General features: G+C 46.8%; 1 protein-coding gene across 1 annotated transcript; it reads right to left on the bottom strand.

Annotated features, from left to right (window-relative positions):
* Positions 1 to 167: 167 nt before the first annotated feature.
* Positions 168 to 14458, bottom strand: LOC149356833 (uncharacterized). The gene is made up of 7 exons (XM_089576440.1): positions 14089 to 14458; positions 12488 to 12697; positions 7707 to 7781; positions 5392 to 5478; positions 3443 to 3690; positions 1217 to 1331; positions 168 to 619 (listed from the first exon to the last, which is right to left on the bottom strand). Exons 2-7 carry the CDS (start codon positions 12519 to 12521, stop codon positions 168 to 170), a joined length of 1011 nt encoding a protein of 336 aa, XP_089432566.1. The 5' UTR covers positions 12522 to 12697; positions 14089 to 14458.
* Between the last annotated feature and the right edge of the window lie 11010 nt (positions 14459 to 25468).

The raw sequence follows: 25468 nt of genomic DNA, 5'->3' as shown, positions 1-25468 counted from the left end.
ACCAACACTGAACCGACATTCATGCCGCTATTGTACCCACTTTCAGCCGCTCTACCAACACCGGCTTGACATACCACAATTAGGCCACTGTTCAGCCTTTCTGCTAACGCTTGCCCGAAGTTTATGCCACCATTGCATTTCCAGTTCAGCGAATATTCACATTCCAGTTAATGTTCGCATCGGGAAAGCCATGGGTTTTGGCATTGCAAAGCTGCAATCATCTCTTCTATACACATGCACAACAAAATGAGGCAACGAAAGAATCCAACTGAGAAACAATTTATTAAATAATTAGGCACCGTGGCTGGGGACGCGCGGTTGCGCGAGTCCTGCGAGGCAGCGAGGGCCGCGCAGGAGGCGGGACCTTGGGAAGGAGCCAGGGCCGCGCAGGAGGAGGATTTCTGGGAGGTGGGGGCCGCTTGGGGAAGGGAGGGCACTGTGCTGGGGGCTGAAGCACAGGGGCTCGCAGTGGTTGCCAGGCCGGCAGCGGTACTTGGCAGAAACGCTTCGGCAAAACGCCTTTTGCGTCCGCCGCCACGGTCCACCGAACCTGGCAACCACTTCCTAATAAACCCCTGCGCTTCCACCACATCCGCCCCCGTCTTCTCACAGATGGCATCTGCATAAGATAAGCGTTCATTTTAGGCCAGCAGAAAAAGTTTGCTCGTTCACAGAAATCAAGATTATTTCAGCAACAGAGAAAACAGAAAAGGCCACAAGTACATGTTAACTCAAAGTGCGTGCCAGAATGAAAGGACTACAGTATCCAAATACAACTTGAGGAGAAAATCCACCTGAAAGCTCTTCTAACCAACTGTATAAAGCTGCTGCGACATCACGGTCGACCACTTTGCACTACTAACATATGGGAGCACAAATGGCTGGCAGATACAAGGCACGACTACGATCCATGACAAGAGATGGATGTGACTGATGGGAGGGCTTTCTTTGAAAGGCATCTGCTGACTCATATATCTTCAGATGCACATGGAAGAAAACTGCAGATGACTACCCCCATAAAAACAGTAACAAAATATTCACCTGTAATGAAAAAGAAAACTGGTAAAGTATCAACTGAAAAGAAGAAAAGAAAACAAAGCGCAGCAGAACCTGGTGCATGTTCTTCCACTCATCTTTTAAAATTCAGTTAAAAGCTACTGCAACAACATACTTGTTGCCACCTTGCATAACTTCAGGGCAATAAATGACCACTTGCCCTTGCGGCCATGGAGGCTGTACATCCTCTGTACAGCCAACCCCATGATGGCGGTCATTATGTTGGAGCCCACCTCCCTCAGGCCCTTGCCCCCCAGGCGGACCAGCTGCTTTCGCTGAAAAGAAACACCACAGGTGCACAAGCTATTAGGCACAAACATCAATTATAATTTCATTTAGTTTAGCAGAATCGAATAGCTAAGACAATTGTGTGACTACCTGTCAACAGCCCATGCGAGTACCTACAATCATAATGCATAATTTCTGTATGATACAATAGCTTGACTAGTTGCTACCAGCAGAAAGCACCACCACCAATATGGACATTCTTTTTTTTCCCAGTTTACTAAGAGCAGGGAAACTTTAGCGATTAAGCAAAGGTGGCCAACTCCTACCCATTATGCTTTGCATCTTGGACATTATTATATTATAACTATAATGCTTTTTGCAGATATCTATGTGCTGGATGTGTTTTCTCTGCACAGCCGTTACGCTAAAATTGATTTGGTTTGTAGAACTTAAAGTTCCAAAGTGACTCAGGCTATGATGAGGGACACCATAGTGGAGGGCTCCGGAAGTTTCGACCACGTGGGGTCTTCAACATGCGCCACTGACATCACACTGCACACGGGCGGCTTGCTTTTCGCCTCCATGGAAAACTGGCCATCACGGCTGGGTTTGAACCTGAGTCTTTGGGTTCAGCAGTCGAGTGCCCTAACCACTGAGCCACCATGGCGGGGCTCACTACCCTGAAATTGAGCAGTCTAATTAATGCTATACAAAGGGCGCTTATTTAAATCCCCAAGCACCTGAGTAAAGCTGCGTGCTTAGCAACCACATTTAATTAAACGATGTTGCTTGTTTTTGGCAGCAGATTAAGTAATGAAATGTGCATAATGTGAGCAAAAGACAGGGAAGAGGTGGGTTAAAGCTGCCCCATTATTTGGGAAACCTAGCCGAAATTAAAGACGCGCTGAGAGAGGACCAACTTCCAGCTGTGTTCACAGCAGTTCATGCAACAGTATATTAACCGAAAGCTCAGCTTCCTGTAAAACAGACCTTACAACATCCTTAATGTTAGCTACAAAGTCCACTGCTGAACTAAATTAAAACAGCACAACAATAAATTACAAATGTAAGGAAAATGAGGGGCTCGTTATGAGACACATACGAAGAAAGGCAGCCACAGGCAACAAAAACATAGGGGATTTTTTTTTGCTGTTGATCGATGTAAAACAATAATGTAATCACAGAAATATTTGACTGAGAAAAAAAATTTGTTGGAACCAAGTCTGTTATGCAACGACCGGCCACCGGCAGAGCTCTGGAAAACTACATCGAATGACATTGAGTGACACCATCTGAGAGCAACTGCCCCAAAAAAGCCTGTGACTGCACCGCCAAATACCAAGCTACTACAAGATGTGACAGGTGCAATGCTTCGCACAGAACCAGCATCAGTAGCTTTGTTTGCTGTTTAGCGCTCCTTCTCGCCTAAACGCTCTGATGCGACAGCAGTCTCGCAGGTGGCATTTTCTTTGCATTGCGTGGCTGAAACATGACGTGACAACTGGCACTTGCCGTAAGCAATATTGCGAGCACCACATGTTCAGCACTGCTACTGAGCCCAACAAATTGATAGGAGCCAAAGAGCAGATAAAGAGAGTCCCCTAACAGCTGTCCCGACACGTGATGCAGTTTTTGCAAGCTCTGCTACCGGCTGGGCATTGCGTACCACTTTTGCTTCCAACAGTAAATCTCACCACACAAGGAATCGACAGGGCGTTCCAGTGAACACTCTCAAAAATTCCTAAAGAAGCGCAAGTTCGATATGGGAAAACAATTTTTTTTTTGGAGGAACGATCTCTCAGCAGTGGTGGACATAATTTACTGCATACCTGTGCGTGTGTACCTGCAAATATTTCTTCTATTTTGAACTCCCTATTCTTAGGAATTCCTGAAAATGTTCACTGAAACAGCTAGTGTGTATATCAGCAAGCAACTTTCATGAACAGGACATTTACATTAACAAAACACACTGTGACAGCACACTCCAGCACAACAGTAGGAATTATACCTATGAAGAGCATGTTATTCACAGAGCACGGCATGCAAATACTCTTGGAGCTCAAGATTTCTTCACAAACCTCGGAATTACATTATGCATGCAATTCGTTAGTAGGCATTCATTTTTTCCAGACACAAATTATCAGAAACATTAAATCACCAGTCCAGCAGCCACGCTGTCGTCCTGGACGGCAGCTTCCGCAGTGTCCAACTGCTCGGGGGAGAATGCGGGCAGTGCAAGGGTGGGAGGCGGTGGCGAGGGGGACACTGGCCGAGTCCTCTGCTCCAGCTGCCGGTCTGACCGCAGCAGCACGTGATCCTCCAGCCTTTGTAACCGCTGCATTAAGTCGCGCTGCTGCTGTCGGACCTCCAGCACCAGGCGCATCAGCTTCAGCAGGGTAGCTGAAACTGAAGCAATCAACAATTTCAGTGAGAGCAGGGTTAACCTGGGCGCAATAATATCATTTGGGCACTGAGGTACAATAAAGAACAATATGAGGCTAACAGTAGGCAGCAACACACTCTGTACTATGCTCCTAAACTTCCACCAATTTTATCCTCCAAGACACTTCTAATTCATGTTCTATTCCTTGCTAGCCTAATTTAAATGCCATAAATGTCACCATGCACTGACAAACACCTAGGTGAAATGGAGCTGCTCTATGTGTGATAGCTAGCACAGAACCTGCAGCCTTGTTGTGTAAAGGACTTCTCAGTCTATGAGCTTCGCCAATTTTTACATTGGTTCATGGGCATTTCCACTGCTATTGCACCATGGCAGAGATGGCAGCAGTTAGTCGCAAATGGATTCTTCCAGTGTCATGAGAAGCATGTGCTAATAGAAGCCAGAAAGGAGAGCAAGCCTGTGCCCTTAATATAGCATTGCACCATTTGGAAAGTATTGCTTACGGCAACACCCACATTGGCCAAAATGCTGGAGGTAGACATCTGTTCTAACTGCAAGTGCTGGCAGGGATCAATGCATTAAAACTGCAACAAAGATAGCCCTTATGGAATTATAGCCCTTAGCTGACAAGCGAAATGCAACAAAGAGGTGGACCAAACGTTTCTTGCTAGGCACAGGAGGTGCCAAACCGTTGAGAAATAAAACAAGGTCACATTTATCTCTTACCACGCATCCATTTTGCTGCAGGCAAGACAAGACTAGGAGCCAGCTGATGTGCTCCACAAGGCAGTTAGGCTGTTCAGTTCTTTCCTAAGCAAGAGGTCCTCCTTCAGAGCATGCCACTATTATTGGCTGCTTATCTCCTTCAGCACCCTTTATGGGAGCTTTGTGATATTGCAATTAATTTTTTTCAGCACATTTCGCTGCATCCAAGGCACTGCACTCACTTCCAACCAATAAACTTCTAAAATACTTTGAAAGACAATGAAAAATTACAATATGGGCCTTGCTGACCTGTGTGCCTCTGGAAGCGACCAAATTATGCTGGTAAGGAAACAAATGCACAGAACATGGGACTACTGTGTAGAGTGCAATTTGTAGGAGTGGCTTCCTGGTGGTGATGTAGGCAGAGAGAGGCAACAGAAATGCCAGGATCCAAAAGAACCCAACAAAAGCACAACATACAGCTCTTGGGAAGGGCGCACAACAACCAGTCCACTATGAATCACAAGAGAAAGCAATGGAAGTACTAGGTTGTAAATTCCAGTACCACTTCAGTTCAATACAATCGTTTTTGAGAAATACATGTGATGATTTTCAGAGTGACCCCTTTCAAAGCACATAGTTTGAAACTAGAAATGTGCTCCTAGCACCATTGCAAGAGCCACTGACGAGAACTCCATGCAAATATCTTCCTGAATAAGTATATTCTCTAGATCTTTCTGGGCCTGTTGACTGCTGCTCGGCAGCAGCAGGTACAATGAGAAATTTAAAATTTGCTCTGTTTTTCTATAAGACAAAGCAGATCTAGCTTCTACATCTTGTCGTGTCACTTGATACTAGACAAAATAGGAGTGTAATTAAAAGAAAGGAACACAGTGAAAAGACGGGACAAGCAGCATTTGTCCTCTCCTCTCACTGTGTCCCCATGTTTGGCTTGCATTTCTCTTTTTGCACAAAAGTAAACAAAGTGAAAATCTCACCATCAACAGTCCCAGCTGTCGACTCCTCCAGCTCGCTGGGTGGCGCACTGTTTTCGCTCACGCTCTCCCCAGCGTGATTCAGTGGGGCTGAAGATGAACATGTGTCATTGATGGCAATCCAGGAAGTACAGAACACACTACTGTGTACAACTACAATGTCACATTTCTATTCTAATTGAATGCAGAAATGCTACTTCAGGATATTTTTGGAGAAGGGACAGAACAGTTGTATGGCCAGGCTGTTTTGCATACAGGTGATCTTAAAACACAATAGACACAAAATTACGAAGTTCAGAAACAAATTCCTGGTTATATAGAGATGCCCCCCAGGCAATAGTAACACTTCCTTTGGCCGAAAAGATATTTTAATTTGGTTTCAATCACAGGCTGTACAAAGACTTCATAATTCAAAACCCACCAAAACCGACACCTCCATGACAAGTAGTTGACGTGACAAACAATGTCACATCATGCAGATACCTATGACACATAAAAGAACGTTGTGATCCGACTGCGGCGGCGCGTTTCGATGGAGGCGAAATGCAAAAGGCGCCCGTGTGCTGTGCGATGTCAGTACATGTTAAAGATCCCCAGTCGACTGAAATTACCCCAGGGCGCTGCGGCACCTCTTTCTTCCTTTCTTCTCACACTCCCTCCTTTATCCCTTCCCTTATGAATGTCCACCGAAATGCGAGAGAATTACTGCACCACTTTCTTTCCTGAAAAATCAGTTTTCAATTTTTTAAATATGTGTCTATAGTACTTCAATAATTACATTTCTCATGCACCAGCATGGTGCATTGGTACCGTATTTTCCGGTGTATAAGACGCGGCTTTTTTTCAAAAATCTTGCTGGTGCGTCCTATACAAGGGTGCGTCTTATATGCGAATTTTTCGTTTTTTTTTAGAGAGTTCAGAAATTACTCAGGTTCATTTTCAAGCTTTTTTTACCGAAAAAATATCACTACCAATGATGCGGTTGTAACACGGTTAATACTTCAATACAGGGACCACCATGCGCAACTTTTTTTAGGTGAACTTTATCATGAAACGACGGGGATGACGACTTCCGGGATCACAAACACACCACCGTTTCGGAGGCCCCAAGCAAAAGTAATGTGAAATGCCAAAAGATGACAACAATCACGCTTCTCACCATTTTCAAGACAAGCCAGGACAAGCCGGCGTTCTTATTTTAGCCACCCTTTCCCATTTTGTTTGCTCCATGTACGTAGTGCGAACAGAATATTTCAGTCGCGTTGCCACCAGAAATGGGCGAACTTTTTGATAGCGCATCCGAAGGTGAAGACTTCCAAGGTTTTAAGTAGAAATAAAATGTTCTTATGGACATGTGGGAGAGTTTTTTCGTTTTTCTTTCTTTTTTCTAAAACGTGGGCAGGAATGGTGTGAGTGTTGCCTTTTTCGACCACTTAGCGTTGCTTAAGAATTTCTCACAAGTACGGTGAATTTCATGATGGTCGCGCAAGCGTGTTTAATTGATCCTCACTAGCCCAACTGGGTAAACTGGGGTGCGTCTTATATAGCAACTTTTTCAATTACAGCCTGCATATATGGCGGGCGCGTCTTATACACCGGAAAATACGGTACATTTAAGGACATAAAAGAAACTGTCAAGGCGAAACCAAAAACAGAGAGCGGAATATATGTCATGTGAATAGAAACCTGTTCGCAGTACTGTTAACGTGGGTAAGAGAGTTTGCCACGAAATGGTTACTGGCAGATTCACTGCTGATCTGAGAGCATGGCAAATGTAAAAAGCTGATGCCAAGTCTGAACACGTTCTATTTCTCTGCAAGTGCAATTAGCTACGGTGGAGTTTTTTTTCCCAGATTTTGCAAGCATACTACCATAAATCCCCAATCAAAACTAACACAATGTCGACCTTACATTAAATAGAAATGAGAAATGGTGTTTTAGTTTTAAGGCGGTTAACATCCAAAGACGACTCAGGCTATGAGGGACGCCGTAGTGAAGGGCTCCGGAAATTTCGACCACCTGGGGTTCTTCAACGTGCACTGACATCGCACAGTACACGGGCCTCTAGAATTTCGCCTCCATCAAAATTCGACCGCCTTGGCCGGGATCGAACCCGCGTCTTTCGGGTCAGCAGCCGAGCGCCGTAACCACTGAGCCACCGCGGCGGCTTAACAAATGAGAATTCATGTCGTACGTGGTGACGGCAGCTGTACAACATCGTTGTGGCCCTTATTTCCTAAAAATAATTGCACATGAATGTCTTGTTGAGTATGCAAAATAATTTCTCATCAATAAAGAAATATGAGAATTTCAATTACCAGAAACTGCCGAGCTTTCTAGGGCTGAAGTGAACTCGTAGCGCCGCACCTTTTTTTCGGCGCTCTTGTAGGATCCTGCAAACATTCTCAATATCTCGACAAAAACCATGTCATCTCCAAGCAACAGTACGGATTTCAAAAAAACAAAACAACTGAGGCCGCCTCAATCAAAGAAAAGCTAAGTGAAAACATAGAAAATAAACTGCTAACAGTTGGCATATTCCTTGATATGAGGAAAGCGTTTGACTCGGTTAACCATAAGATATTGCTTGAAAAAATGCGGTGTTATGGAATACGCGGCGTTCCTTTAACCTTATTTGCTAGCTACCTTGACAACCGATCTCAAACAACTATCATTAACGGTATTTCATCTGGGATCGGTCAGATTGTGTCTGGTGTGCCACAGGGCTCCGTTCTAGGACCAACGTTGTTCTTATTATATATTAATGATATCGTCAACCTTCGTCCAGCAGACAACATTATAATCTATGCAGACGATACTAACGTATTTTTTTCAGGGCAAGATAGTAATATTTTGCAAGCAGCCTCCAATAGTTGGTTATCCCAATTGTCTGTTTGGTTAAAATCAAATAGGTTAGAACTTAATGTCAGGAAAACAAAGTACATACTGTTTAGAGCCAAAAATAAGGAAGTTCCGAACAACTTCCAAATTCACTTCGAGCAAGCTCCTATAACTCGTGTCAGCTCTACAATGTTCCTTGGAGTCATTTTTGAAGAACATTTACTCTGGACAGATCATGTAAACTACGTTAGCACTAAAATGGCTCGCTCTGTTGGTATCCTAAATAAATTTCGCACAATACTGCCTCGAAAATTCAAACTACAAATTTATTTCTCTCTAGTCTTTTCGCATGTACAATATTGTTTGTTGATCTGGGGAACGACTACCTCAACCAATCTTGTGAAAGTACTTACTTTACAAAAAAGAGCTGTACGAGCGATTGATAACTTACATTACAGTGAGAGCACAGGTCCTTCCTTCCTCAACCATAGACTGCTAACCATCACGGCCACTTACCACAAGAAGCTTGCTGTTTATATCAGAAACCTTATGAAAGGAAACTGGCAGACTTTCGAGAGCACATATTTAATTGCCCAAACAGCATACAGTCTTAGGCACCCTCAATACCATGCATCAAAATCCCGTACAAACTATGGGTTCCAAAAACTAACTCACATAATTCCTCATACATTAAACGCCTATCCATATTTAACAGAATTGTCACTACAAAATATGTCCGAGGTCAGATTTAGGAAAACTGTTCATGAATATTTTTGTTATAGCTAGTTGTGGTGTGTTTTTACCTAATCAGTTTTTGTCTGTTATGTTTTGATCTTAGTTTTGTTGTGCTTAGCTCTATGCATGCCTGATCTCTGTTTCGTTGTCAATATATCCGCTGTTTTTCTTGTTTCTGTTACTTATGGAAACTTTGTACCATTGCCAAGTGCCACTTTGTTTTTTTGTTTTTTACATGGGGAGGGCAGGCCTCTGTCAGGCGCTACTAGGCGCCTTTAGCTTGCTCTCCCTTGTTTGCAGTCTCTGTACTGGCCAAACAAAACCAATAAATGAAAATGAAAAATTACAAATCAAAAACCACTCTTGAGCAATCTACATGAAAATTCTACTTCATATGAAATAAAGCAACATTTCTCACATTGCTGGGATCCATTGACACCACACTACACACACACAAAAAAATAATGTGAGTGTATCATGCTGGTATTTCAGGATGAACATCTTAGAGCAGCCTGATTGTTAGAATAGACAAGGAAATGCTCCAGTTCATTTTATATCGCAGTTTACTGTGTTTTATATTCCAACCAATTATTTGGCACATTTCAGGACAACCAGGTCACACTGCAAGTCACGCCATTATGCACGTAGTTTAAATATGCTTGCTTTCTGGCATTTGTAATTTCCAGGTAGCAAACAGCATATATAAGGCCAAGGTGCAGTGTGGCAATGACACAGGCATCTTACATCCCTGTCAGACGGGCATTTCGAAGGCTCTCAAACTGATAGTCTATCACCTCACGCTGAGCGCTGCTACAAAGGAAGTTTTAATGGCCATTGAGTATATAGTCTATAGAGTCAAAGCAGTGTGGAACTCTTTAGCGAGATTTCAAGGGCCCTCGAGCATTGTACAAGGTTGTTAGCATTGTTTCGAGCGGCACCAAAGCATGCTCTCATGCATGATATGTTCACAGTAGAAAAACGTGAACAAAGATTACCCTCCCAAATTTTAATGCAAGTACCAAACTTTAGCTTCTACAATGATTTAAAGATTGTGTCAGTCTGGTTTAAAGTGCATTACTTTCATACTCGGCATTGCAGAAGACTGAAACACCAGCGGTATTAGTATTCCCAGAGCACTACAAACTGCGACAGCAAATCACCTAAAACGGCAGTGCCTTTCAAGACAAGGCAACTGACCTGCAATAATAACTCAAAACCTCCTACGATCCCAAATAAGGCTGTTTCTGTGCCGATGCTCGAGAAGCTGCATGTGTGTGCGCACATGTTAGTCAAACACACTAATTTTTTTCGGCTGGTAAAGCCCTTTTGTAAAACCATGGTCAGTGTGACCATTACCAGAGCATGGGAAATGATGGCCGGCACACGAAAGCACGCGGCGCTGCCACCCCAGTCCTGCCACGGTAGATCCCGAAGTGATCCAAAAGCTTCACTGCCCACACTGACCAACAGCCACTGCTGTCTCCATTTCACTTCACCCACAGCCGATTGTGCGGCAGTGACAGGATCCCGAGGTTCCACTCGCTTTTCTCAGTGCTTGTTAAGCAAATCACTCGTGTATACAATTAATGAGTGCTTCAAGATTCCTGCAGGAATGCACCGATTCGTAAATTGCAAGTATGTACACCCCAGCGTGTTTGTTTACAAAGCTAGTGTACAAGTGGCTGTATATTGCTCATTTGTACAGGATGAGACGCAAGGTAAGTTCACATTACCAAAAATGTTCTCTTCTGTTTCTCACCAGTCGTAGCTTTATTTGTTCACACACTGTAACAGTGCTGCAAGAAGCATCAAGGATGTGACTTCCAACATTGGGATATTAGAGGATCTCCGCTTCCCGCTAATTACATGTACATGCTTTATTCGATATGACTAGTACTTAATTTTAAATTGTTTAATCCAGAAGCATGCTTGGTGACCATTTGCATTAAATAAAGGCTCCAAATTTGTTGCCCACAAGCAGCGCCGACTCAGCCTCTGGTCTGCCGAAGACAGATCGAGTCACCATCCGCCGGTTGGTTTCATCGGTCGCAGGCTTTAGGCGATCACTGGTTGCGCTGGTATCGTCACCGGTATAATGTGAAAGATTGGTGCATCAATCAGCTAAGGCCTATACCGCCCAGCCCACCGAGTGCAACCATGCCTTAACTATGCCAATAGAAACATACATTAAGTTTATCATTTTAGCAGAGTAACACGTTCATGACACTCCCGCATGAGGTAGGACCACTACTTCATTTATGCACAAAAGGAAGGAGACATGTCCTTTGACAGTGTAGCCTGCATTGCAGATAACGCTCTGCCATCTATTGTGACATCACATGAGCAGTTCAATATGGTGGCCACTCGCAGTGGGAACAGCTTCCCGATCACGATTTCTATCGCATTTTTTTTTAAAATAAAGCGCCCCACGTACTAATACTTCCAGGAGTGGAATCAGACTTTCATATTATTCCCAGAAGCGCAAAACTGCCTTTCCTCAAAATCCAATTTACCAATATGTCGAATGACCCTGTCATAGCCCCTTCAAGTGCACCGGGATTTTTTTTCCAATTTCACTAATAATACTGCTGTGGCTTCATTCCTCAGCACCTAACCACAACACTGCCATTTGAGAGTGCACAGCACTACTGCATGTAAATGCTGTTCTGGGCTGCTTTGCTGACTTGATGCCCGTTCAGCTGCCTGTATAGCAGCACTCAGGCCAACAGACCATCAGTTTGAAAGCCTGTGAAACACTCATGTGGCAGAGGCATTGTTTTATTTACAATTAAAAGTGTGATTCTGATTTCTAGGATTTAACAGCTTTAAGCTATGAAGAATGACGTAGCGGAAGACTCCAGATTAATTTAGACCACATGGGGTTGTTTAACATGCACTGATATTACAGAGCACAAGCGCATTCTGCACTGCTCCATTTCACCACAGACAGGATGTAACCTGGGCCCTCGGCTCAGCAGCATGGACCACTCAGCCACTGCGGCAGTCTTACAATTCAAACTGAACTAAATGTAAACAGCTGGATGAGTTGGTTCTGAATTTGCATTATGAAACACTGTCTCAGTGCACAACAAACATGGATGAGGAAAGAGCACACAACGCAAAGCATCAATTGATGTCTGGCACTTGTATTGTGTGCTCTTTCCTCGTCTGTGCTTTTTGTGTGCCAAAACAATGTTTCATAATGCAAAAAAAAAATTACCATACTAAACCTTTCTGTACTAAATATTATTAAGCATACTGAGTTCAGCACTAATTCTGGGAACTACAGGTCTTCAAAAACAAAGCACTAATGAGTTTCAGAAGTAGTTCATCAGCTTACAAGTGCAATAGCTAACAGTTCATTCTGCTCCTCTTTTTGACAGCTGGCTAAGCGGTGGCTATCAACATGACTTCTTAGTCGTAATTTAGCCATGCAGAGGTGCAGACTCAGAGAATCTAGCAAAGAGGCCTTTACAATCGCTGATGAAGCTACCATCATTATGTCTGCAATAAGACTACTTACGGCAAGTGGTAACGACGACCACTGGGCAACGCATCCACTCCCCTCCGAGAGCTGGCTTGGCCTCAGCTTTTGCGAGCCGCGTCACCTCCGAGCTCCTGGCCACAGGCCAGTAGCACTCTTAATTTTGTCTCTGTGAGCCATCCGACAGGAATGACTGCAAGGCAGTCATCCTCAAGAGGAAACTTCACCACAGCGAATGGTTTTGACATGCTGCACAGAGGAAACACGACAAAAGATTAATGGGGAAACAAGGATTTTTACCAGACACTGTCTGTGCCATACTCTACTGGCACTTGCCTGTTTGGGTGCCGAAAACTTCACACTACCATGACAACTGACAGGTACTCTTACAACCATCTCGTTCTACTTCGCAACGCACTTCTGAACTTTCATGAGTTGAGAGTTACAAGTGTCACGAGCGCCTGCAATTTGGGACTTATTTAAACAATATTTCTGTGCCTGCTGTCATGTGAACCAAATAACATCCAGCAATAGTGGCGTGCAACTTCACTGCATTGACCATCAAACTGAGTGCAGTCTACCAGGAGCATAGTGATGAAAAAAGAAACCAGTAAAACGCAAGATTGACCAAATGAGGAAGAGAGAAAACAAGCGTGTTCAATTAGCGAGCTCGAAACTAGCACTCGCTATATGTAGAGTCACACTGATCTAGACTTTGTAATACAAGGCTCTGAGTAGCGGGAAGGGACACACATAAATAAAAAGTACTCTCAATTTTTTTTCTGTAACCGATCACTGGCAGGAGCAGCATTACTTCTGGCAGTACAGAAGAATTGTGTTCATTCATCCTGTTCTTGTCACATTTCTCTCATCGCACGGAGACTCGCAACGCAACAATGTCAACACTGCCATGGAAGCATTTGTCAATCAAGCACAAGGCATGCAGGCTGCGACTCTATGAAGTCTGACATGCATGCCTGAACCAAGCGATTAGCCTCACAAAAGCAAAAATTGGCGATGAAAAACACTCAACTGCATCGCACGTGGCAACTGGTTGGTCATGGGGGGCGCCGCAGAGAACGGCTCCGGAAATTTCGACCACCTGGGGTTCTTTAGAGTGCACCGATATCGCGCACAGTACACGGGCCTCCAGAATTTCGTTTCCATCGAAATTCGACCGCCGCAGCCGGGATCGAACCCGCGTATTTCGAGTCAGCAGCCGAGCGCCGTAACCACGTGACGACTGTCATTGCGATCATGATCATAATATCTATACACGTACATAAATGTACGATGTGCCGTGAGAAACAAACCCTCTCAGAAGCAATGCGCCAACAAGATTTGCCGGGATAGTGCGTTCACCCTGATGAAGGAACACACAAACACACGCGACATTTAGAAGCGCTTCCCTTCGTGTACTTGTGTGTTACTTCATATTACCCCAACCCTTACACGCAGTTACACCTTGCAATGCGCCGCTGAGTTAATCAAAAGACAACTGCTGACAGAGGCCTACAGACAAGTTAGCTAAAGGGGCAACACACGAGGCGTGCTCATTGTCCTCACTCTTGACAAGTTCACAAGTAAATATTAGCTGACAACTAACATGAAAGGGAAAAAAGGACAGAATGTATACTTACGCAAGCAGTGCCTTCTGGTTCCCCTCGGTGACTCACGCGTGCCGCCAGCAAACTTGAAAAAGCTTGAAGAAATAAAAATTCACAAGCGCGCGCTGCCACTGCCAAACGTCCAAACGAAATGACCACCAGCTATGGATTGGGATTGGCTTGGAACGCACGTGGGAACGAGAGCGGATGCCTACGTTTATGCGTAAAGCGGTGGATAAATACACGTTTAGTTTCGGAAAATTTCTTTGAAGCTTAGTGTTGACAACACCGCCAAGAATAATTTTTATCAATTTTTTTACACTTCAATTTATTAATGAGCAAAACAAAGATGGAATGGCATGGCTACTTTTGACTACTTTCAGCTCAAGTTTTGGCTCCTTTTAAAATGTTCCCAACGGCAACCCTGCCCGCGAGTCATGCCGCGAGTACAGTGGCTGGAATTCACTCATGAATTCACTGTACCGCGAGTGCTCGCGCTTGTTTTTCTTTTGTGGTGTGGAGGTGTTGGTCGTACTGCCTGTCTGCTGTCCCTTTGTGCGGCTGTTGCGGTCCTCGTCTTTCACCGCAAAGCTTCTGCATTTCGCCATGAATGCAAAGCAACGCAAGTACCGTATCGTTGAGAAAGAATACCGTGAGATCTTGCAAGATCTCGGTATTTCACAACGGCCGGTCGCATCTACGTCTTCAAGCTTGGATCAGGGCGGCAGGAAACGATCGCACTCCGAAACATCAGTCGACGTACGCACCCCCCAACTCTTGCTGCCGTCCGAAGCAACTACGCGACGCAGAAGCGAAGTGCGCGCTGAAGACGCGTGATTGAAATCTATAACCGTAATCAATATGAAGACGATTAACCGATAGCGATTAATACGTCCCTATCGAAAAATCTCGTATATATGTGTCATATGTGTCTGATTCATACGAGATTATGGAATATCTCGTATGTGTCATATGACACGTTTACAATTATTGAGAAAGGAAAGGGAAGGGCTGGGGTGGAATTATAAGGCAATTAACAATAAAATAGCTTCCATTGAAGTTAGTAAACTAAAGAAAGTAAAAAAAAAAATTCGGACGCGAAAAAAAAACTACGCGTCGTTCCGGATTCGAACCACTGACCTAGAGATCTTCAGCTCACTACACTACCCACTATACCACTGCTGGCATGGCAAAAACTGCTTTACATTTCGATGACAAGACTTATGCTATGCTTCCCACTACTATAGAATTCGACGGTTAGGTGCGAGGACAAATGTTTATTTTTAAGGTATAAGGAGCTGAACTACAGCCGATTGCACTTCCACTGATATTGTGGATCTTGATGTGCTCTGTGATAAGCACTGAAAGATCTGATATTTGTATGTATTTTAATTTTCACAGCGCCTGCACCATTGATCGTAGTACTCTCATTGCGCACATATTGTTAACTACAGTCGGAGCTCTTGCATGAAAATACCTGGCGTTATTAGCTCAACTAAGCCCAGAAGGCAACATTTGCCTTCTGGCTGAACGTTTGTCCAAGCACATTGGAAACGCCTAACGTCATACTGTTTGGATAGGCGCGGTTTACAACAGGAGGGCACAAGCAGAGAATCAAGGAGAAAAATATTTGAAACAGGCCAAGAGTTTTTTTTATGCGTTGGTTGGGCACTTGTTAATCACTTGTTCATCCCTTCTTTTCCGCGTGTTTCAAACAGCAAGGCCCACTCTATAAGAGGCACTCATCAGCGGCTATGTGTTTCGCACGAGATTGATGTAAGCTGATACGGTGCATATCGGAGCTCTTGTGTACGCACGAGTGTCGCCTGTCAGTTAAGGTATGCCACATATGTAATAAGTCCATACAAGTCACCTTTCCGTAGCGCGTGAACTACTATATATGCAGCAGATGTGTTCATCTGTGACATTTGTGACGCGTATGAGCTCGTACGCAGCCTATACGCGTTCATACGAGACACATTAATTTGTGACACACATGAACTCGTATGAAGTATATGTGCTGATACGAGGCGCATTTGTCGAAACATATGGCTCATATGGTGCCCATATGAGTCAAACGAGGCACATATGAACTCGTATGAAGCCTATATGTGTTCATATGAGGCACATATACTGACACATATAACTCATATGGGCTGCATACGAGGCAAAGGGAGAGAACGAGTACCGTGGAGGCGCAGTGCCTTCGCATTCTTCCAATTCGAGTTCCCGCAGACGATGTAACGTTTTTTTTTCTTAAGCTATATGTATCTCTTATATAAGCGCATGGTCAGCGCTGTCCTATCATGGAGCAAACGCACGTTACTGTTTACCCATTCCTGCTTTAATGGAGTGCTCGACACGTTGCGCCATGCATATATGTTTTGGTGCTGTTCTGCAGGTATACCGCATTAACTGCGACGCCCAAGCACATCAAGGTACAGCGGATTTAACGTTAGAATCGAGAAGTTATTTTTATAAAATGCTATTTATAGTTTTTGAAATTCAGGCCTGATAAATCGGTGCTGCATATATATGTTTCTCCGACTCGCATTCTTTCATTGCACGACTGGACTTTTTACATTTACACAGAACGAAGACCACACCTTGAAGGGAGAAATAATCGCATGCATGCATGCAACTTTGCATATTTTAGTTTAAAAAACTGAGATTTAAAAAATCTCACAGGAGGTTATGCGGGTTTTTACGAAGATATCATTATCTGCGCCCCGAACTATATATGCTTATAAATAATTAACAATGTGCGAGCTATATATATATATATATATATATATATATATATATATATATATATATCGCGCCTAACGCCGCAATTGAGAAAACTAAGAAGTCACAATAGCAACTGCATGATGCTCCATAGCAGTCGGCACTTCAAAGTTGCGTTGCCTATTGCAGGAATTGGCCAGCTTCTAAATATGGCAAAGTCAATGCAGGGGAAACATTCGAGAAATTGGTCCAATACTGCCAACTTCTAAAAATGGCTGAGCCAAGGCGGGTGAAACGTCCGAGAAATTGGTCCAATACTACCAACTTCTAAAAATGGCTGAGCCAAGGCGGGGAAAACGTCCGAGAAATTGGTCCAATACTGCCAACTTCTAAAAATGGCTGAGCCAAGGCGGGGAAAACGTCTGAGAAATTGGTCCAATACTGCCAACTTCTAAAAATGGCTGAGCCAAGGCTGGGAGAACAGAGGCAACGCGGGGCCTTCACAGGGCTGTCGTTTGCCAACTCAGATCCTACATTGGACCGATGTCATGTGCTGCTTGGGTCAGCCCAAATAAAGAGCTTCGTTTACAAGTCTTTCTGGTGTCTTCCTGACCGCTGGACTGCCGTCACTACAACGTGACATCTGGTGAAGGTGCTGGGTAGCCTTCCTTGTACCGGACACGCCCAGGAAGTCGTGACGCCAGCCCTCTGAGTCATTCACCGGAGGACCTGACACCAGTCCGCCGCGCAAGCCGACGTCTGCTAGGGGACGCACCTGAGTTCGGGACTCTGCCGGACCCTACCTGGAAGCGAAAGGAAGTAGCAACGTCCACCATGAGCTTGCCCCAAACGATGACTCCAATCTTTTCAGCAGCCCCGGGTGCCACTAACCTTCGACGCTTCGCCTGGCACCGACCCCGAGGAATGGCTGGAACAGTTCGACCGTGTGGCTGTCTTCAACAACTGGGACGATTCCGTGAAAATTAGGTACGTTTTCTTTGCCTTGGAGGGACCAGCAAGAATCTGGTTTGAGAATGAGGAAGCGAGCCTTACTTATCGTGAAACCTTCAAGAAGCAGCTTCTCAAGACTTCACAAACGTCGTGTGAAAGGAGAGAGCCCAGTAGCTGCTACAGTCTCGCATACAACACCCAAACGAGACCGTTGCAGTGTACACTGAGGAGATGAAGCGTCTCTTCCGGTGTGCCGACTCGAGCATGAAGGAAGAAGAAAAGGTCGAGCTGCTTATGCGAGGAGTTACAGAGAAACTCTTTGCGGACCTCGTACGGAACCCACCGAAAACTGTCGTGGAATTCGTCGAAGAGGCATCCACCATGAAAAAAAATCTTGATGCCAAAGCCCGCCAGTATGACCGCCAGCAGCACTTTTGGTCAGCAAGCTCCCTGGACACCACTAACAACGACAACCTGCGGGAGGTTATACGTGAAGTTGTGCGAGAAGAGCTCCGACGATTGTTGCCAACAGGAACGCAGCCGCAGCTTACATCGCATACTGACGTCATCCGGGACGAAGTTCAACAGGCCTTGGGTGGGTCGCCGACAACGTCGCAGCCTCTGGAGCCTCCAGCCATGACTTACGCCGCAGCAGTGCGCCGTCCTGCACCTCGACGACGGCATCCAAGCCCCTATCGCCCTCAACCAGCTGCGTTGGACCGCCGCCCTCTCGCCCCAACCCGCCCGTCCTCCGAGCGTCGCACACAGCCGAGGAAAAGCGACGAGTGGAGAACTCCCGACCAGCGCCGCCCACTATGCTTCCACTGTGGCGAAGCCGGTCACATTCTCCGGTACTGCCCATACAGGAGAATAGGCATCCGAGGGTTTTCTTACGACGCCCCACGACTCCGACCCGGCCAGCGATCAGCCGAAATCGAGGAGTCGTTGCGTTGGGAAGAATACTCATCGCCGAACCGCCTATCACGTTCCCCGTCGTCATCGCCATCGCGCTATGTATCTCCTAGCCGAGGCTACGCAGTGCGTGGACGTTCCCCCAGCCCCCGAAGGTTAAACTGAATAAAGCAGCCTCTGGAGGTGAGGTTACTTCTGAGCGCAAGAACAAAGATCCTGCATCGACGAAAACCCAAGTCAATGCCTCAACTACGACTTCGACGACAACACCGACGACAACAGCGACGACAACGACGACGACGACGACACGGCCAGAGTTGAAGCTTTTACTGCTGCCCAGTGAAGTAAGGTCGGAGCACGCCCACCGCAGCCTCACTGCTCGACGAAGCCGAGATCGTACACCGAAGACCACGTGCAATAGGAAAACGCGAACAAGTGACCTTGAAGTTACGGTCGACGGTCACGCGGTTAGTGCCTTGGTCGACACTGGAGCTGACTACTCCGTCATGAGCGGGCCACTCGCTCTCCGACTCAGGAAAGTAACAACAACTTTGGATGGCTCGCTGATCCGCACCGCAGGTGGTAACCTTATTACGCCGTCAGGACGCTGCACCGCGAGAGTTACTGTAAATGGGAGAGCCTATGCTACAACCTTCCTGATCCTACATCAATCCTCGCGAGACGTGATTTTGGGAATGGACTTCCTGAATGAACATCGGGCGATCATCGACCTTCGATCTAAGTCGATCAAGCTTTCCACGGAGAAAGCCATATCTGCTGCGACGAAAGCGACTCATCACGTTGCCTTAAACGTCCTCGATGAAGCATTGAGCGTGCCGCCCCGATCAGGTGTCGTCGCCTGCATAGGTACTGGAGACATCGAAAATGCCGAAGGCGTCGTCGAGGGGAACACCCAGTTACTCCTGGATCGAGGACTGGGCGTCGCAAGGGGAGTCGCCCAAATCCGAAATGGCCAAGCCCAGGTGCTGCTAACCAACTTCACCGATGAATACCGGCATCTAAACAAAGAAACGACGATTGCTTTTCTCGACGAGCTGGCAGACATCAGAGACATATTTGCCCTACCCGACCAGCCCGTAGAACCATCTGACCAAGGCCATCAACCCACGTTTGATATCAACCCAGCATTAACCTGGGGCAGACGAGACCAAACACGCAGTCTTCTTCAAAGGTACAGCGACTGCTTCTCAACAGCATCGAATGTGCGACGAACCCGGCTTGCCAAGCACCGCGTTGTCACAGACGAACACTCCCGACCACTGCGACAGAGCCCCTACCGCGAATCGCCGCTAGAACGACAAGCTATCCGCAAGCAACTTGAGGAAATGCTTTGTGACGACGTCATCCAGTCATCGAGGAGCTCCTGGGCAGCACGAGTCGTCCTAGCGAAAAAGAAAGACGGCACCCTTCGCTTTTGTGTCGATTACCGCCGCCTGAACAGCATAACGAAGAAGGATGTCTACCCCCTCGTCCGCATCGACGACACATTGGATCGGCTATGCAACGCTAAGTACTTGTCATCGATGGACCTGAAGAGCGGCTACTGTTAAACTGAAGTCGACGAAAGAGATCGCGAGAAGACTGCGTTCATCACGCCAGACGGACTCTTCGAGTTCAAGGTGATGCTATTCGGCCTCCGCTCTGCCCCAGCGACGTTCCAGCGAGTAATGGATACGGTGCTCGCGGGCTTGAAGTGGCAAATTTGTCTAGTCTACTTAGATGACGTTGTTGTCTTCTCCTCAAGCTATGAAGACCATCTCAGAAGGCTTCGGACAATGCTGGAAACAATCAAGTCTTCAGGACTAACACTGAAACCAGAGAGAGAGAGAGAAAAGGACGGAAAGGCAGGGAGGTTAACCAGGCGATGCCCAGTTGGCTACCCTACACTTGGGGAGGGGAACAAAGGGGAAAAAAGAAAAAAGAGCAGCAATGAAATGAGTTTTCTAAGTGTCCAGCGACCACTATGTCACGGGGACAGAGGGCGCGCACTGAAAACTTAAAGATTATAGACGGGAATACAACCCCGAGAACCCGAGGAGCTGCTGTTCCTTGGTCACGTCGTAAGCTAGGATGGAGTTCGCCCAGACCCTCAGAAGACGCCTGCGATCGCAGAGTTTCCACAGCCTAATGACAAGAAAGCTATACGCAGATTCCTTGTATTGTGCGCTTATTACCGGCGATTCGTCAAGAACTTTTCGCGCATCGCTGAACCTTTGACCCAACGTAAAGGCTGACGTGCCTTTTAAATGGGAAACGCCGCAAGTGGAAGTTTTCAAAGAGCTGAAGCGCCGCTTACAGTTCCCTCCTGTGCTCGGACACTTTGATGAAAACTCCGAAACCGAAATTCATACCGATGCAAGCAGTGTGGGCTTAGGAGCGGTCCTCGTTCAGAAAAATGGTAGACAGAAGAAAGTTATCGCGTACGCTAGCCGTTCACTTTAGAAAGCCGAAGCCAACTATTCGGCGACCGAGAAAGAATGTCTCGCCATTATTTGGGCCACGTCGAAATTTCGCCCCTGCCTATACGGACGACCATTCAAGGTTGTGAGCGATCACCATGGTCTGTGCTGGCTAGCCAATTTTAAAGATCCATCCGGCCGCCGTGCTCGTTGGAGCCTGCGTCTTCAAGAAGTCGACATAACTGTAGTCTACAAATCTGGCCGCAAGCGTTCCGACGCAGACTGCTTGTCGCGAGCCCCCGTCGACGCAGCACCCGAAAAGGAAGACGACGACGCTTTCTTAGGACCGGTAAGCGCCAGCTGTTCCGCGCAGCAGCAGCGCTGTGATCCTGAGTTGTAAAGCCTAGTTGATTATCTGAAAGACAAGACCGCATCGCCTCCCCGAGGGTTCAAGCGCCAACTGTCGTCCTTTGTCTTTCACAAGAATGTCCTCGTGAAGAACTTCGCGCCCAACACGACTGTGCATCTTCTTGTCGTGCCCGAAAATCTCAGGCAAGAAATTATGCAGGCATGTCATGATGAGCCGACTGCAGGACATCTCGGTATTGCTCGCACGTTGGACCGCATCGTGGAGCAGTAATATTGGCCGCGGCTAGCTGCCGACGTTTCCCATTACGTGAAAACGTGCCGTGAGTGTCAACGACGCAAAACGCCTCCGACTAGACCAGCCGGACTCCTGAACCCCATACCACTTCTAACTAAGCCCTTTCAGCAAATAGGGATGGACCTCCTAGGCCCCTTTCCGACCTCATCATCAGGTAACAAGTGGATCATCGTGGCCACCGACTACATGACCCGCTATACGCCGAAGCAGAAGTGTTGCCTAATGGTACCGCGACAGAAGTCGCAAAATTTTTTGTCAAACGAATTCTCCTGCGACACGGCGCCCCCGAAGTACTCATCACATACAGAGGAACGGCGTTCACAGCGGATCTGACGCAAGCCATTTTAAACTCCAGTCAGACAAGCCATCGGACGAAAACTGCCTATCATCTACAAACCAACGGACTCGCAGAGCGTCTGAACAAGACCATCGCAGACAAGCTCTCCATGTACACCGACGCCAAACACAAGACGTGGGACACCATTCTGCCCTATGTGATCTTCGCCTATAACACTGCCGTCCAGGACACAACCAGGTTTACCCCATTCCAGCTTGTATATGGCAGAAAGCCCACGACAATCCTCCACGCGATGCTCCCGCACGTTTCAGACGAAGACAACCTCGACGTCGCCGCTTACCTTCATCGCGCCGAGGAAGCCCGAAGGATTGCGCGGCTTCGTATTAAAGACCAGCAGCACACCTTCGCCGGACGCTACAATCTGCGCAGACGAGACACGCAGTACAAGCCAGGTGATCGTGTTTGGATATGGACGCCAATTTACCGCCGTGGATTGAGTGAAAAGTTGCTGCGACGCTACTTTGGCCCGTACAGGGTTCTCCGCCGCAGCAGTGACGTAGACTACGAAGTCATCCCCGACGGCACGACAGCATCTCAGCGACGCCGCACACGCCCGGAAGTCGTACATGTCGTACGCCTGAAGCCATATTACGAACGCTAAAATGACTCGAAGTTTTCATTCTCCGTGTTTATTTTCATTTCAAAGCATCCAGACGATGCTTCTTTGGGAGGGGGGTAATGCCACGTGTCATTGTAGTGTCCGTTCGTTCGCGCAAGGCCGCAGGAAAGGGGTGTTATCATTTTTGTTCGCGACGCGAGAAGCGACCGGACTAATCTCGATTGATCACAGCCATGAAGAACTGCATCTACGCGTTTCCAGATTACTTTAGATGATCTTGACCTGTTATCTCGAAGTTTCCCTGCCGGCTTTAAATTGAGTGATGCCGTGAGCGGCTGGTATTCGTAGTTCGACGACTGACGAGCACATTCGTTGCTTACGCCGCTTAAGCACTGTCAATGAGTGAGGATGAGTTCTTGCGCAAATGGTCGACATATTTCATCGTCCTGCGCGGCGGTCGAGTGTCGGCTTTCTTACTGCCTTACTGACGTGCTCAGTGCTGCGTCACTGCGCATGTGGTTGACTAATCAGAGCATTGAGTTCAGCAGTTTTTCATTGTATTTTTGTTCACATTAGAAAAAAATAAACTTCTCTTTCTACGCCGCTGCCGAGTGATTCAGTTCTTTTGCGGGCGCAAGTCAGCCCAAATAAAGAGCTTCGTTTGCAAGTATTGTTGCTGTCTTCCTGACCGCTGGACTGCCGGCACTACAACCTGACAATATAGTGCCAACAATTCTAAGAAAAGTTAACTGCATTGCTGTTATGGATATAATTTACCGCACAACTTCACACAGAGAATTTTTTAAAGACCTTTTCGATTCCTGTAGTGTCTAGAGGGGGAAAAAACTTTAAAGAAATGTTCGACGCGGAAGCTGAAAACAATTTTAATTAAAATTATCATACATGACACGAATAACTTAAAAAAAATGGCTATTAGCCGAAGGTGACGCTGAGATGCTATTTCACGGACTAGCGCACATCACCACAGCGACTCAGTGGTTATGATGCTTGGCTGCTGACCCGAAAGACGCGAGTTCGATCCGCCCCGCCGCGGTGGCTCAGTGGTTACGGCACTCGGCTGCTGACCCAAAAGACGCGGGTTCGATCCCGGCCGCGGCAGCTGAATTTCTTGAAGGCGAAATTCTAGAGGCCCGTGTGCTGTGCGATGTCAGTGCACGTTAAAGAACCTCAGGTGGTCAAAATTTCCGGAGTCCTTCACTACGGCTTCTCTCATAGCCTCAGTCGCTTTGGGACGTTAAACCCCAATAAACCAGCGAGTTCGATCCTGTCCGCGGCGGTTGAAAATGAAAATTGGTTTTGAGGAATGGAAACGCCGCAGTAACCGTCTCACTTATCTCGCTGGACACCTGAACCGTGCCGTAAGAGAAAGGAGGAAAGTGAGAGTAAAAGAAGAAAGAGAGAGAGAGGTGCCGTAGTGGAGGGCTCTGGAATAATTTCTACCTCCTTGGGATCTTAACTGTGCACTGACATCGCACAGCACTCGGGCGCCTTTTGCGTTCCGCCTCCATCGAAACGCGGCCGCCGCGGTCGGGTTCGAACCCGGCTATTCCTGCTTAGTAGACGTGCGCCCTAACCACTGAGCACCGCGGCGGTTGCATTTCGGTGGAGGCGAAATGCTAGAGGCCCGTGTACTGTGCGACAATAGTGCGCGCTAAAGAACCCAAATGGTCAAAATTATCCGGAGCCCTCCACTACGTTGTCCCTCGCCTGTATCGCTTGGGGACGTCAAACCCTTTAAGACCATAAACCACTGCGGCGGCAGTGTAAGTCGACTATTGGAAGAAAAATGTGGATTCATGCTGGTGGAGCACAGTGCCTGGTGCACGATGCCATTAATGATACAATATAAAGCTACAGCTGGCGTGGAGGCTGCTTGTAGCGCAGCAAAGGGAGGAGGTGATTTCAGAAGCGGGCATCTTAATGTGAGCGAGAGCCAGCGTTGGCGCCCTTCCGCGTTGTACTTCATTGTGGAAGCGGTCAATAAATAATCTATGAAAAATACAGGCAATCAGTCTGATTGGTGCGGCGATGTCTGCGCTTTCCTCTACACATGCCCCCTTTGGTTTCCTCCTATCTAGATTCATCCTCTGCCCTACCCCAGCGCTGGATTAAGGAGGGGGGGGGGTCTCAGGGGACTGCAGCCCAGGGCCTCGCCGGCGACAGCAGGAGAAGGGGGCCCATTTATTATAGCCTGCTTAGTATATGGAACCACGGGCAATGGAACTTCGAGTGACACGTAAGAAGAGAGAAAACCAGAACGAGGAGACGGGCCCCCACCTGATGTAAGCCCGTTTAGCCGAATCAGTTGGGGAGAGCTTGTCGAGCTGCAAAAACAGAAATCCCCCGCCACTCCGGCGGGGACCCCTTCCTTGTACGTTTGCTTACGGATTGCGGAAGGGTTTTCGTGGTTTCGTGTCAATCGCCCGTCCAGTGGCGTCTGAAGGTGTATGTGTTTGAGAATCCTGGCTTAGGCATAACATCCGCTTTTACAGAGCGGCGAGGCGGGACTCCCGCTTCGCCGCCAAGCATTCCGCTGGAGCTGCTTTGATAATGCACTAAAAATCTATCAATTTTTAAAAGCACAAATATATCCTCTGATATGCAATGTGGTGCTCGATGTGAAAAATGCTTGCATCGCGCCCTTTGCATGGCTTACAAAGGTAAGGAAATGCAATGCTTTAGTGTTACAGCAGCGTAAGCAAAACGAAACCAGAATGCGCAGCGGCGTTTTAAATGGCGTCTACTTGTGCGATTTTCATATATAGACAGTCGAGGAAATAAATGCGCGCAGTAGAATGCTT

The sequence above is a fragment of the Amblyomma mixtum genome, chromosome 3 (assembly GCF_055824585.1).
Source record: "Amblyomma mixtum isolate Tamu chromosome 3, ASM5582458v1, whole genome shotgun sequence".
Classification (NCBI taxonomy): Eukaryota; Metazoa; Arthropoda; class Arachnida; order Ixodida; family Ixodidae; genus Amblyomma; species Amblyomma mixtum.
This window is presented reverse-complemented; position numbering and strand designations above follow the sequence as displayed.